Here is a 14109-nt window from a genome sequence, read left to right as displayed (position 1 = left end):
TGGCACACCTTCATATGAGATCAGCTCAGTGGACCCTAGCTTCCTAGTGGTATCAAGCTACAGGGAATCTAGAGGATGTGATCCAATTGTCCATCGGGTTTCGCAACTCTCTTCGATGGTGGACTATTCGATCCAATTTGACCTTGGGATGCCCATTCCAAATTCCTCAGCCACAGAAAGTGCTGACCACAGATGCATCTCTCCTGGGGTGGGGAGCGCATGTAGATGGGCTTCACACTCAAGGACCTTGGTCCCTCCAGGAATCAGGTCTCCAGATCAATCTCCTGGAGTTGCGAGCGATCTGGAACGCTCTAAAGGCTTTCAGAGATCGGCTATCCAACCAAAATTATCCAAATTCAGACAGACAACCAGGTTGCCATGTACTACATCAACAAGCAGGGGGGCACCGGATCTCGCCCCTTGTGTCAGGAAGCCGTCCAGATGTGGCTTTGGACTCGTCGTCGAGGCATGTTTCTCCAAGCCACGCATCTGGCAGGCGTAAACAACAGTTTGGCTGACAGATTGAGCAGGATCATGCAACCTCATGAGTGATGTCTCAACTCGCGTGTGGTGCGCAAGATCTTTCAAGCTTGGAGCACCCCCTTGGTGGATCTTTTTGCCACCCAGCTCAATCACAAGGTCCCTCAGTTCTGTTCCAGACTACAGGCCCACGAAAGACTAGCGTCAGATGCTTTTCTCCATTGGGGGAAGGGTCTTCTGTATGCATATCCTCCCATACCTCTTGTGGGGAAGACTCTGCTGAAACTCAAGCAAGACTGGGGAACCATGATTCTGATTGCTCCTTTCTGGCTGTGCCAGATTTGGTTCCCTCTTCTTCTGGAATTATCCTCCGAAGAACTGTGGAAATTGGAGTGTTTTCTGACCCTCATAACTCAGAACGAAGGGGCGCTTCTGCATCCCAACCTTCAGTCTCTGGCTCTCACGGCCTGGATGTTGAGGGCATAGAGTTCGCCTCTTTGGGTCTTTCTGAGGGTGTCTCCCGAGTCCTGCTTGCTTCCAGGAAAGATTCCACTAAGAGGAGTTATTCTTTCAAATGGAGGAGGTTTGCCATCTGGTGTGACAGCAAGGCCGTAGATCCTTGTTCTTGTCCTACACAAACCCTGCTTGAATACCTTCTACATTTGTCAGAGTCCGGTCTAAAGACCAACTCTGTAAGGGTTCATCTTAGTGCAATTAGTGCTTACCATCAACATGTAGAAGGTCGGCCTATCTCTGCACAGCCTTGAGTTTTTCGCTTCATGAGAGGTTTGCTTTTGTCAAAGCCCCCTGTCAAACCTCCAACAGTGTCATGGGATCTCAACGTCGCTCTCACTCAGCTGATGCAGTCTCCTTTTGAGCAACTGAATTCCTGCCATCTGAAGTACTTGACCTGAAAGGTCATTTTCTTGGTGGCTGTTACTTCAGCTTGTAGAGTCAGTGAGCTTCAAGCCTTGGTTGCCCATGCTCCCTATACTAAATTTCATCATAACAGAGTAGTCCTCCTTACTCACCCTAAGTTCTTGCAGAAGGTGGTGTCGGAGTTCCATCTGAACCAGTCAATTGTCTTGCCAACATTTTTTCCCCGTCCTCATACCTGCCCTGCTGAACGTCAGTTGCACACATTGGACTGCAAGAGAGCATTGGCCTTTTATGTGGAGTGGACAAGCCCCTTCAGACAGTCTGCCCAAAATGTTGGTATCATTTGATCCCAAGAGGAGGGGAGTCTTTCGGGAAATGCACCATTTCCAATTGGCTAGCAGATTGCATTTCCTTCACTTACGCCCAGGCTGGGCTGACTCTTGAGGGTCATGTCACGGCTCATAGTGTTAGAGCCATGGCAGCGTCAGTGGCCCACTTGAAGTCAACCACTATAGAAGAGATTTGCAAGGCTGCGATGTGGTCTTCAGTCCACACATTCACATCTTACTACTGCCTTCAGCAGGATAGCCAACGCGATAGTCGGTTTGGGCAGTCGGTGCTACAGAATCTGTTTGGGACTTAGGATCCAACTCCACCCCCCTAGGCCCATTTTTGTTCTGTTCCAGGCTGCACTCTCAGTTAGTTTTTTTCTTCATAGGTCAATCCTTGTTATGTCCTCGCCGTTGCGAGGCCCAATTGACCTTTCTTTGTTGTTTTGAGTGAGCCTGGGGGGGCTAGGGATACCCCATCAGTGAGAACAAGCAGCCTGCTTGTCTTCAGAGAAAGCAAAGATACATACCTGTAGCAGGTATTCTCCAAGGACAGCAGGCTGATTGTTCTCACAAACCCGCCCTCCTCCCCTTTGGAGTTGTTCCTTCTTTTCATCTTTGCTTTTTGATCTAACTGGTGTCCCCGCGTGATGGGTGGGAAGATGGCTGCGACCGAAGGCTCTTGCAAACTTTTGTTTCTAGGTAGATTTCCGGACCTCAGGGCTGCTGTGGACGTCACCCATCAGTGAGAACAATCAGCCTGCTGTCCTTGGAGAATACCTGCTACAGGTATGTATTTACCAAAACCTTTCATTATTTTTGGGTGGGAGGAAAGAAAAAGGGTTCCAGACCCTGTCTATTATCCAGAAAAAGCTACTAATATCTGAAAATTTGTTGAAAAAATATATATATCTTTTTTTTTTTTTTTTTCCCCCCTTGGGATTTATTAACTGCCTTTATGAAGAGATTTACCCAAGGCGCGCTGTATAGCATCTACAGTTTAACATAAAACTTACTATTTTGTTAACAGCATAGCAATGGTAAAATAACTAGGATTAAACATAAATACAATAAATGAGTTAAACTTGAAAACAGTAAATTGAAACCTGATAATTGAACTACCGTGAAACAGCATCAAAAATATACACATTTAACATCACTGGAATTCAAATACCATAGATATATAATGTTAGCATAATACTAATTATACACCTAATAAAGCATGCATTAGAACATTCAACTAACATAGATATGATGCTAAAGATTTTCTACAATATGGCTTACCATATAGCTGAGGGACCAAGAGCAGATACATGATGGGAACAAGAGGTGTGGTACAGAGTCAGTTGGAATAATTTGATGGTTAGCTAAACTCAAGGCAAGTTTTTTGTATAGTTAAGCAAGAGATAAGAAATTGATATAATTTACAGTATGTGTAGCAAGCTAGTCCATGTGCAGAATGCGTGTATAGTCATCCACTCTATGTATTAAAGACTTGGGAGAAGAGCCAGGGTTTCACCTTCTTCCTGAAGTAGAGGTAGTCTCGAGTTATACGTAGCCTCTCTGGGAGTAAATTCCAGAGCATGGGGGCTACTCCTGAGAAGGCTTGCTGGTGGGTATCACATTGTAGAATTTCTTTTGATGAGGGTACAGATAGCGATGATCCTTCAGAGGACCTTAAAGGATGTAAAGGTGTGTAAAGGGCTAACTTATTCTTTAAATACTCTGGCCCATTTTGTCTGAGGAACTTGAAAATCAAACAGAATTTTAAATTTGGCTCTGTAAGGTACTGGTTGCTAGTGTAGCTTTTGCAGGAAGGGTTTGATGTGGTCAAGCCACTTGCAGCGTTCTTTCAGTCGTGCTGCAGCATTCTGAATTAGTTGGAGCTGATATAAACTCTTTGGTTTGGCCAGTGTACAGTGCATTATGGTAGTCTAGTCATAATGTTATCATGGCTGTGGTCAGACTTGTCTTTTCTATATATGGAGAGAGATTTCATAGTTGCCATATGGTGATAGAGACAGTTTTTGAAGGTTGTTTGAATTTGTGGAATCAGAGTGAGTGATGAGTCTAGCATTGTCCCAGGATTCCTGACCTGTGATTTTAGGGGGAGTTCATACTTCCCAAAAGGTGTTTTGAAGTTGTGTATTTATTCCACTTGTGTTTGGTACCCATAGAATCTCTGTTTTATTTGGGTTCAGGCAAAGTTTGTTATTGTTTGCTTATTTTTGAGTTGTGGTTAGACAGGCAGTCAGTTTACTCAAAGCTGTGGGTAGATCTGGTTCAGTGGGTATCAGCAGTTGCACATCATCAGCATAGATGTAGAATTTTGTGTCTGTTGACAGAAGCAGCTCAGCCAGAGGCTTGAAGTAGATATTAAATAAAATGGGAGACTTTATAGATTCCTGTGGCAGCCCACAGTCCAGTGCCCAAGGTAATGATGTCTTATTGCTGAGCAGAACTGACTATTTCCGCCAGTCTTGTAAGCATGATATTATGATCCACGGTGTCGAAGGCTGCCGAGAAGTCGAGCAACACTAGTATTGAGGCAGATCCCCTGTCACTGTTTCTGTGCAAATCATCAAGAAGGGACACGAGCTGTCTCTGTTCCATACCCAGGTCTAAAGTCGGATTGCCGTGGGTCTACTTTCAATTAGCCAGTCGTTGAGTTGACTGCAGACTCACCTTTCTATAAGTTTTGCCAGGAAAGAAATGTTAGAGACTGGTTGGTAGTTTTCGAGCTTGTCCTGTTCCAGTCAGCTCTTTCTCAGTAGGAGGCTCACCATCTTTATTGATGTTATACATAACGGGGGCAAGTTATCACATTAAATACTATTCATAAAAACATATTAAGACAATAAAACTGTGGAAAATTCAACATTTTTCCATATTAAGTTCCCTCTTCCAAATATTCCACCCTTCTAGGCTTAATATGTTTATGTATTTCATTTGTTTAAAATAATTATAACCCATTCTATCTACCAGTCTAGGTAGCTTACAAAATCAAGGCACATAATATAAAAAAACAGTTATCTAGAAAAATTGATTATTCAGGATTCTTTTATTATAAAATTTACATTATCTGAAAGAATCCTTTATTTGGAATGGTTTTTGTCCGTACCATTCTGGAGAAGTAATGCTCTGTTTCTTCAGAGTTTCCATGTTCTGTACTGATTATTCTAAGCAGTGATTAAACAAAATTACACTTGATTTAAGTACATAAGCATTGCCATACTGGGACAGACTGAAGGTCTGTCAAGCCCAGTATCCTGTTTCTAGCAGTGGCCAATCTAGGTCACAAGAATGTAGCAAGATCCCAAAAGAGTAAAACAGAATTTGTCTTTTATCCTAGGAATAAGCAGTGGATTTTCCCATCTTCTTAATGGATTATTGTTTACTTAAAATTTTATATACCATTCTTACTGTGTACTTCACAGTGTGGTTGACGATAAAATAACACACAAAAATTAAAATGTCAATTTAAAAATAGGAATGATCCATTCATGCAACACAAAAGATTAAAAAGAACAAACAAATGTGTAACCTTCCTCCTGTCTCCTCCCCTACTTCAGTCTATCTTCCTTCTTTCTCAATGGTTAATTCTCAACAGTTTTCCCTCCTGTACCATTCCCATACTCAAATCCTCTTTAATTTCTTCCCTTTCTTCCCATCTCTAATCTTTTTCTTTTTTTCATTTTTTCTTTCCTATCCCTTTATCCCTTACATAATCTTACAAGACATCTTCCTTTTCTCCTTCACATTGGTACTTCGCATTCCCCATCCATAAAACTCCCATAAGAACATATGCAAGCTGAAAAAACTGTTATTATGTAAAAATAATTTACATTTTTTTCCTGCAAGGACAAGCAGGATAGCATAGATTTACATCTGGGTGACGTGATCGGATGGAGTCTGTGTGGAAATGCTCTCCAACTTGTTTACAGCAAACTTTTGAGGGCATTGTGCTGTACATGCATGTGCTTTCTCACCTACTGCTGTTGCGGGGTCCTAGCCAGTTCCCTTTTTTTCCAGGGAGCATTAAGGTTCACTCTTCTGTACTCCTGTTGACTCCAGATTTTTTTCCCCCTGACTTTAGATTTCATTTTTTGATTGCTGTTCTACATAAGTCTTTTTGATGTCGCACTGGGACTGATTCTGGTCCTGATTAGCCCCTTAGTTAATTTTTTTGTCTTTGATAAGTTTCCTTTATTTTTCATGAGCCCATTTCAGGTCGCATTCAAGATGTCATCTCAGTCACCACGTCACTCAAGGACTCGCTGTCTTGGTGAATGGTCCACTCCAATTTGACAGAAGGGATCCCCTTCCTTATTCTTGAAGTTCAGAAGACATTCACAATGGATAAGATACATCCATTTCTGGTATTGGAAGCGCATGTAGATGGGCTCTGTACTCGGACTTCTGGTCCACTCAGATAAACATTCTAGAGCTAAGCGCAATATGGAATACTCTAAAAGGCTTTCAGAGATTCTCATTCAGATGGGCAACCAGGTGGCAATGCACTATATGACCAGCAGGGAGGGACAGACATGTTCTTCCTGTGTCAGGAAGCTGTCAGCTTGTAGAAGTTGACACAACAAAAACAGGGTGGAAAAGAACCAAGTCCAAGAAATCAGTCCAAACACCAGGATAAGATGCTCCAAACACAACTTTATTTGGACTCTACACGGTCTGTGTTTCGGCTACAAAAGCCTTCCTCTGGGGTCAATCGATGAGTGCTCAGCTATATATCGATTGATGATGGAGCGCATGAGTATCTATCACTTGGTCAAAATGTGTTCAGCATCCAACCGTAACAAATTCAAATTCTTATTGCAACCACAGAGACCCTCAGTTCTGCTCCAGACTAGGATCACATGGAGACTAGCCTTACATGCCTTCCTCCTTTATTGGGGGAGAGGGTATTCTTTATGTATATTCGCCAGTAGCTCTCATAGCAGAAACACTGTTGAAACTGCAGCAGGATGAGAGATCGTGATACTAATCACCCCTTACTGGCCAAGACAGACATGGTTCCCTCTTCTGGAACTTTGTTTCAGAGATCCTTGGAGGCTGGAAGTTTTTTCCAGCTCTGATAACGCAGGATCAAAGATCTCGGCTACATCCCTGATCTCTAGTTCCTAGCCCTCACAGCTTTGATGTTGAAAGAGTAGTAGTAGATTCTTTAAACTTGCGTATCAAGGTCTCCCACGTTTTGCTGGCTTCCAGAAGAGATTCCTCTAGGTGATCATATGGTTTTAGTGGAAGAAGTTTGCATTCTGATGTGAAGGCACAGCCCTAGATCCTTTTTCCTGTTCTACACAAAAACTGCTTGAATATCTTCTACATTTAGTTCTCAAGATCAGCTCTATTAGGGTTCACCTTTGTGCAGTTGGAGCCTATCATCATTATGTAGAAGGTAAACCCATCTCTGTACAGCCAATACTTCTTTACTTCTTGCAGGGCTTACTTTTGATTGAATCTTCCTGCAGTGTCATAGGATCTTGCTGTTGTTTTAACCCAGCTAATGAATGCTCCTTTTGAGCCACTGGATACTTGCCATTTGAAGTACCTGGCAAGGAAGGTCCTGTTTTTGGTGGTGGTCACTTCAGCACACAGGGTCATTGAGCTCCAGTCCATAGAAACAGGTCTACCTTATACAAAGTTTTACAACAGTAGAGTGGCCCTGTGCACACATTCCAAACTCCATCCTAAGGTAGTGTTGGAATTCCATCTTAGTGAATTATTCTTTCAGCATTTTTTCCCCAAGACCTCATGCCCATAAAGATGAAAGCACCCTGCACACTTTAGACTGCAAGAGAGGCTTGAGCTATCTAGCAAGGACTAATGCCCATAGAAAGTCCACCTAGCTTTTTATTTTCTTTTGACTTGAACAGAATGGAGGCTGCCAATGGCAAACATGCTATTTCCAGTTGGCTAGCAAACTTCATTTTTTTTTTTTGCTTATGCCAAGGCAAGGCTATCTCTCAAAGGTAGTCGCAGTTCTTAATGTTAAAGCTATGACTGCAAGACAGAAGAGGAGATGTGGGCCTCACAGGTATGCTGCAGCAAAGGAGAAGTGAGTCAAAAATTTATAGAGAGGCACAATTCACAATGTTGGAAAGACGACATGGCTGTGTTTTGTCAAATGTGCGTGTGTTGGGAGTCTTTCAACTTTGAAGATAAACCTAGGTTGTGAAGGCTTTGGTATGTATTGGAAGAATTGGACTCAAGGGAACAACTCGGAAAATCAGTTACAGAGATGCTGTTGATACTTGCATGCGTGCCAAGCTTTTTGCTGACTTTCCCAGTTGTTCACTTGAGTCCACTACTTCCAGTACATACCAGAACAATCATAACCTGAATTTACCTTCAATGTTGAGACTCCTGATGCAGGCACAGTTGCCAAAACAGCCGTCAAGTCTTCCAAACACTGGATTGAGACTCTTTAATAAAGCTTTGACTGTGTCAGTAGCCCACTTGAGATCAGCCTCCATTTGAAGAGATTTGCAGAGTTGCAAGGTGGTCTTCAGTCCACACATTCACATCTCATTACTCTTTGGATCAGGACTCATTACTCTTTGGAACAGAACTCCCATCACAACAATTTGTTTGGCCAGACACTCCTGCAGAACCTACTTGGGTTCTAGAGTCCAACTCCACCCCCCCCCCCCCCCCCCCCCGGTCCAGTTATTTTTCTGTTCCAGACTGTCTTCCAAATAAAAAATACAAAGTTGTTGTTACTCATTCCTATTTGCTACTTTTATCACTGTTTATTAGTCTCTGCCTGTAGCATGGTTTTCTGCTTATTTCCTTTTTTGTTGTTGAAGGCAGTCTGTAGCTATGGAGTCCCAGATGTAAAGCTATTGTTCTTGTCCTTGGAGAAAGCAAATACTTGTAGCAGATGTTCTCTAAGGATAGTAGGCTACTTAACCTTATATACCCTCTTACCTCCTCCTAGGAGTTGTATTCTATAAGCTATTTATATGACTGGCTAGGTCCTGTGTGATAGCAGCAGGTGAGAATGCACATGGTGCAAAGCTCTCAAATGTTTCTGCCCAACAAGCTGGAGAGTCTACCCAAGCAGTCTCCATTGATGACTTCAACTAGATGTAAGGCTATGTATCCTGCTGTCCTCGGGGAACATCTGCTACTGGTAAGTAACTTTGCTGAATATGCAAAATCCTGTGTATGCAAATGTGCCACAGAATTTTCTAACTCTGTTGCAGAATCTACCCCCAAGCTACTTCAGGAAACTGGAAGCTGTGAGGATAGGCAAAATAAGGCACGAGTGGTTAGGCAAGTTCTTGTATAGCTATTGCAGAAGTTAAGACTGATTTCTAGTCTTTTTCTAACAAATAAAACAGTTAATTCTTAGACAGCTTTCTGGACCAAGCCCTGTGTCATTGATATATAATAATTTTTTTTTCTTTTTGTCTGTCAGATGAGTTGAAAACCTTGATGTTCTTTGAAGGGTGCCTACAGCACTTGGGGTGCACGATCAAACTCTGTGGAGCTTCAGAATATGAGTTGGCTCGAGTTAAGGAGATCCTTATCTTTATGGTTTGTGTAGCATACCACTCACAACTGGAGATATCCTTTCTCATGGATGAATTTGCCATGCCCCCAACCTTGACCAAGAGCAACTCTTTCCATTCACTAATAGATGAGAGGGATGATGGGAGTGGCCAGCAAGATCTGTTTAATGGGAATGAATTTACAGGCATTACCAGGGAAGCTGACCTGTCCTCTGACAGGTTGCCTGTTATATCTGAATCTGTGCTCTCAAATGATGTTAACTCTTCAGACCAAAAAGTTCTGTTTAATGAGGAGGAAAGTAATGATGATGATGATGTTGATGATGAAAGCTTCTTTCCAAATCATGAGTGTTTGAGTCAGCAGGAACCTGTCACAGTGGTATCTACACCTACAGCATCAACATTTTGTCCCTCAACTGTACCAGAACTGCTTTTCTTTATGGGCCATGAGCAGGGCAGTTTGGATAATGAGCAGATTGAGGTGGTGCAGCAACAAGCTGATCCACAGGAGCCTAAAAGTCAAATAAGACTCTTCAGAGATCCTCTCCAAGATGATACTGGGTTGTATATCACTGAGGAAGTAACCTCTGAAGACCGGTTGAAGATGTATTCTGTGTGCTTTAAGCAGGAACTGAAAGATGTTATATTATGCATCTCCCCATTTATCAGTTTTAAGGAGCCTTTTATATTGACAGAAAAGGGCATGAGGTGCCCTGCCAGGGATTACTTTCCAGAGCAGGTCTACTTGTCTCCTCTCCTGAACAAAGAATTCAAGGAACTAGAGAGCAGAAGAAAGAAACAAATTCTACGAGAGTTGTCAGGCCTGCAGGGGATGAATGGAAGTGTCCGGGGCAGATCCATCCAAGTTTTACCTTCCCATGAGCTGCTTAGCACCAAAATTGCTGACCACTTGGGTGACAGCCAGAGCCTCGCCCGAATGCTGGCAGATTACAGAGCTAGAGGAGGCAGGATAAGGCAGAAAGATGATGATCCCTTTACTCAGTGTAAGGATACATGTGGTGGAAAACCTGCAGGAAAAAATGAAGGAGATGAGCAGAGGGGATTAATTCAGAATGAATTTGCATGGAGTTCAAAGGTAAAGTACATATGGCAGGACCATGATGTGCATTTTATGTTTTAAGAAGTGATAGCATAAAAAGGTTAAGGGAAACAGCATAACTTATTATGTTGTCACGCATAGTACATAGTCTGTTAACTAAATTATTTTAACATCTGAAAACCATTTGTTGGTTTATATGGAATTAAGTGATTCTTAATTAGGTCACATTGCTTGTTGGCACATGTGTACACACTAGTTAACAGATTTAGTAAGACAGTGTACTCGTACCTGAAAGTGATTCTTCTGGCATTGGCTAAGATGTATTAATGTGTACTTGTGGAGAAATTTGTGATGTAGCTTGCTGTGCCATGGCTGTTAAATGATGAGTAGCCTACGGGTTAGAGCAGTGATCCCCAAATCTGACCTTAGAGGAACCCTAGCCAGTCAGATTTTCAGGACATCCACAATAAATATTCATGAGATCGATTTTCTTACACAGCCTCCTTGGTTTGCAGATACATCTCATTTATTTATTTATTGTATTTGTATCCCACATTTTTCCACCTCTTTGCAGGCTCAATGTGGCTTACAATACATTGTGAATAGTGGAAATACAAAAGGAATTAGACATTTACTATAACGGAAGGATCTTGGGTAACATGATAGTGGTAAAGCATGATAATAGTATAATAGCAAATATTATAAGACAATTCTCATTCATATTCATTGTGGATATTTTGAAATCCTGACTTGCTTGAGGACAAGTTTGGGAATTACTAGGTTAGAGCAGCAGTCTCAGAATCAGGGAAGCCAGGATTCAAATCCTGCTGATCAGGGGCGTATCTGCGTGGGGCCTCAGGGGCCTGGGCCCCCGCAGATTTCGCCCTGGACCCCCCTACTGCTGCCAACCCTCCCCCTCCGTTGCTGTCGCCTACCTTCGCTGGCGGGGGACCCCAACCCCCGCCAGCCGAGGTCCGCGTCTTCCTGCCGCTGCCGGCTGCCTTTAAAAGAATTCCGTCAGCTAGCGGGGGACCCCCAACCCCCGCCAGCCAAGCCGAGGTCCTTTCATTTCTTCCACTAAAGCTGGCGCCGAAAGTTTCTTCTGAGTCTGACGTCGCTGCACGTTGTACGTGCAGGACGTCAGACTCAGAAACAGAATGAGCTTCATTCTGTTTCTGAGTCTGACGTCCTGCACGTACAACGTGCAGCGACGTCAGACTCAAAAGAAACTTTCGGCGCCAGCTTTAGTGGAAGAAATGAAAGGACCTCGGCTTGGCTGGCGGGGGTTGGGGGTCCCCCGCTAGCTGACGGAATTCTTTTAAAGGCAGCCGGCAGCGGCAGGAGGATGCGGACCTCGGCTGGCGGGGATTGGGGTCCCCCGCCAGTGAAGGTAGGCGACAGCAATGGCGGGGGGGGGGGGGGATCGGCAATGGCGGCGGGGGGGGGGGGGGGCTATAATGTGCCCCCTCACTCTGGCCCTGGCCCCCCCTACCGCCGCAGTTCAGATACGCCCCTGCTGCTGATGCTCCTGATGAGCAACCGGAAGGCATGGGCTCCTCATAAAATACAGATAGTGGGTTTGGAAAAGGTCAAAAGGAAAGCTATTTCTGTACAAAAGGAAAATAGGCCTGTTTCTTCATAGTTTCTGCACCCTCAATAAAGTCTCTCAAATACAATCCTTGTACTCTGTTCCACACTTCACTGTATACTGTTTTCCCTCATGAATCGGCACTGGTAGCTTGTCCCAGACATAGCTCTCACAGGTTAAACAGTCACTTCTCAGAGTTTCTTTATTTAGGTTCCAAGTAATTTCTCCTACCCTACTGGAACCACTTCTTCACACAAACTTATGGTAACAATATCCACTGAAGAGCACTCCACTTCACTAGGTATTGCAGCCTAACAGGATATGCTTGAAGGATTCTTGCTCTCAGGGCCTTCTCTTCCAGAGACTTCTTGCCTCAGGGTTCCATCCTGAACTGTTCTGGCTAAGAGAATTTAACCTCCTTGCCTGAGCCCCACTCCTTTGACATGGTAGGTTTAGCGCCACCTGCTGTAAGGCTGAACTATAAACTCAGTGAGGGAGTGTTTCTAGGGATGCCTGCCACTGTGTCACTCCCTCACAGTGACCTTGGGCAAATTACTTTACTCTCCAGTTGCACAGGTACAAATTTAAAACCTCATTTACTAACCTTCTCAGTGGCAGCCCCTAGGTTATCGCATAGTACTCTGGAGGGGCAGAGACAAGAAATAAAATGAAAGATTTTTTGTAAGGAACTGAAGATGTGGCTCTTTCCTTGATAGGTGATGTGTCTTATGGGTATGATTTGTTGCTGATGGTTGTTTTTTTTTTTGTGATAGTTGTTAATTTTTTATTTCTATTTGTTTTATTGTTATTAATATGAATTATTTTATTGAGTGTTATGCATTGTACACCGCTTAGGTCAGTCAATTTGACTGGTGAGATGGTCTATACATCTTTTAATAAATGTGAGTTTTGCACTTAGTAAATGGGCCCAACTGAGTATAATGAGGCATATATTAAATAATGTATGTTAACTTTTCTTAAAGTTCATTAAAATGCTAACACAAGTTAATAAATGAGATTAATAGATTGTAAGCCCTCTGGAGACAGGACAATACCTACTATACCCGAATGTAATATGTCTTAAATTGCCAATGAAAAGGCATGAGCTAAATAATAAGACAACAGCAACAACGCCTATTTTACTGAAAACCGTTTAAAATTCTAGGTGCTTTACAATACATGTCTGTGTTTGAATATGTATATTTTTAGTTTACCCAAGACCTATAGTGAATACATTAACATTACCAAAATTACAGACGAAGCTATGTTACCCAATCAAACTTTTACAATGGATATAAATAAAAGCTTAATTTTTCTGTTTTCAGCTTCTCCCTGAACTCCACTAAATTAATTTATCATTTTGAAAGTTATTAAAATTAGCAAAGCAGATGGGTAGAAAGAGTACCTTTTATTAGATTAATGAAAAGGTGCAATTTTTTTTTAATATGACTGAGAGAGCCCTTTTACTAAAGTTCTTGTTTTGCACTTACTTTGCAGTAAGGGGGTAATTCCATAACTGGGCAGTTCATTTTGGATGTCCAGATGTTGTGCAGTGAAAGCCTATTCTGTGGCAGCTCTGGATGCCCAGGTTCCATTATAGACTACTAGAATAATTGAGCATAGACATGACTTACATTTGTGCACCTGGAGTTACACCAGCCGTAGAACTGGTGCAACTGTGGGCACATAAATGCAGCAAGGGTGCACCAAACTTACTATATTGTTTAAGTTGCACTCAAGTTGTTGCTCAACCTATATCCCGCCCATGTGAATGCCCCCTTGCGGTTACACGCTATGCCATTTAGGCATACCCTTACCTTACACAATAGCGCTTAGTATCTTTGCTGCCACTTACACACATAAGTGTACACATGTATGTTTATGTGCACAAGTGGTGTATAAATGTAAGCACTCTTTAAGTGCCTGAATTGCTGTGTGGAAAATACAAAATTTGTGCATTTGGAGGTGTTCCCAACATCTTTCCGTACAGTTAACACAAAGAATGAATCTTTACAATTCAGTAAGTGTACTGACAGCATGGATTCAATTACTGCCTCCTAATTAAGAGGCAGTAAGGTCATGTGCGCTATTAGCAATATGTCAGTGTATGGTAAGTTAGTGTGTGCTAACTGCAATGTGCATTCAGTGCCAATATCCCTTGCTATAACAGAGTATGCAGTTAGTGTGCGAATTAGCATGTGCTGTCATGCCAGTGCAATAACAATTCTCCGAGGACAA

The 14109-nt window shown here is 42.7% G+C and overlaps 1 protein-coding gene across 1 annotated transcript in view; it reads left to right on the top strand.

Moving 5' to 3' along the window:
• Positions 1-14109, top strand: part of PIKFYVE (phosphoinositide kinase, FYVE-type zinc finger containing) — a 750252-nt gene that overhangs the window by 320726 nt on the left and 415417 nt on the right. The window contains 1 exon segment of the mRNA XM_030210724.1: positions 9130-10319. Coding sequence (XP_030066584.1) covers positions 9130-10319 — 1190 coding nt within the window.

This window comes from Microcaecilia unicolor, chromosome 7 (assembly GCF_901765095.1).
Source record: "Microcaecilia unicolor chromosome 7, aMicUni1.1, whole genome shotgun sequence".
NCBI lineage: Eukaryota > Metazoa > Chordata > Amphibia > Gymnophiona > Siphonopidae > Microcaecilia > Microcaecilia unicolor.
The sequence above is the reverse complement of the archived record's forward strand: the minus strand, read 5'-3'. Positions and strand labels throughout refer to the sequence as shown.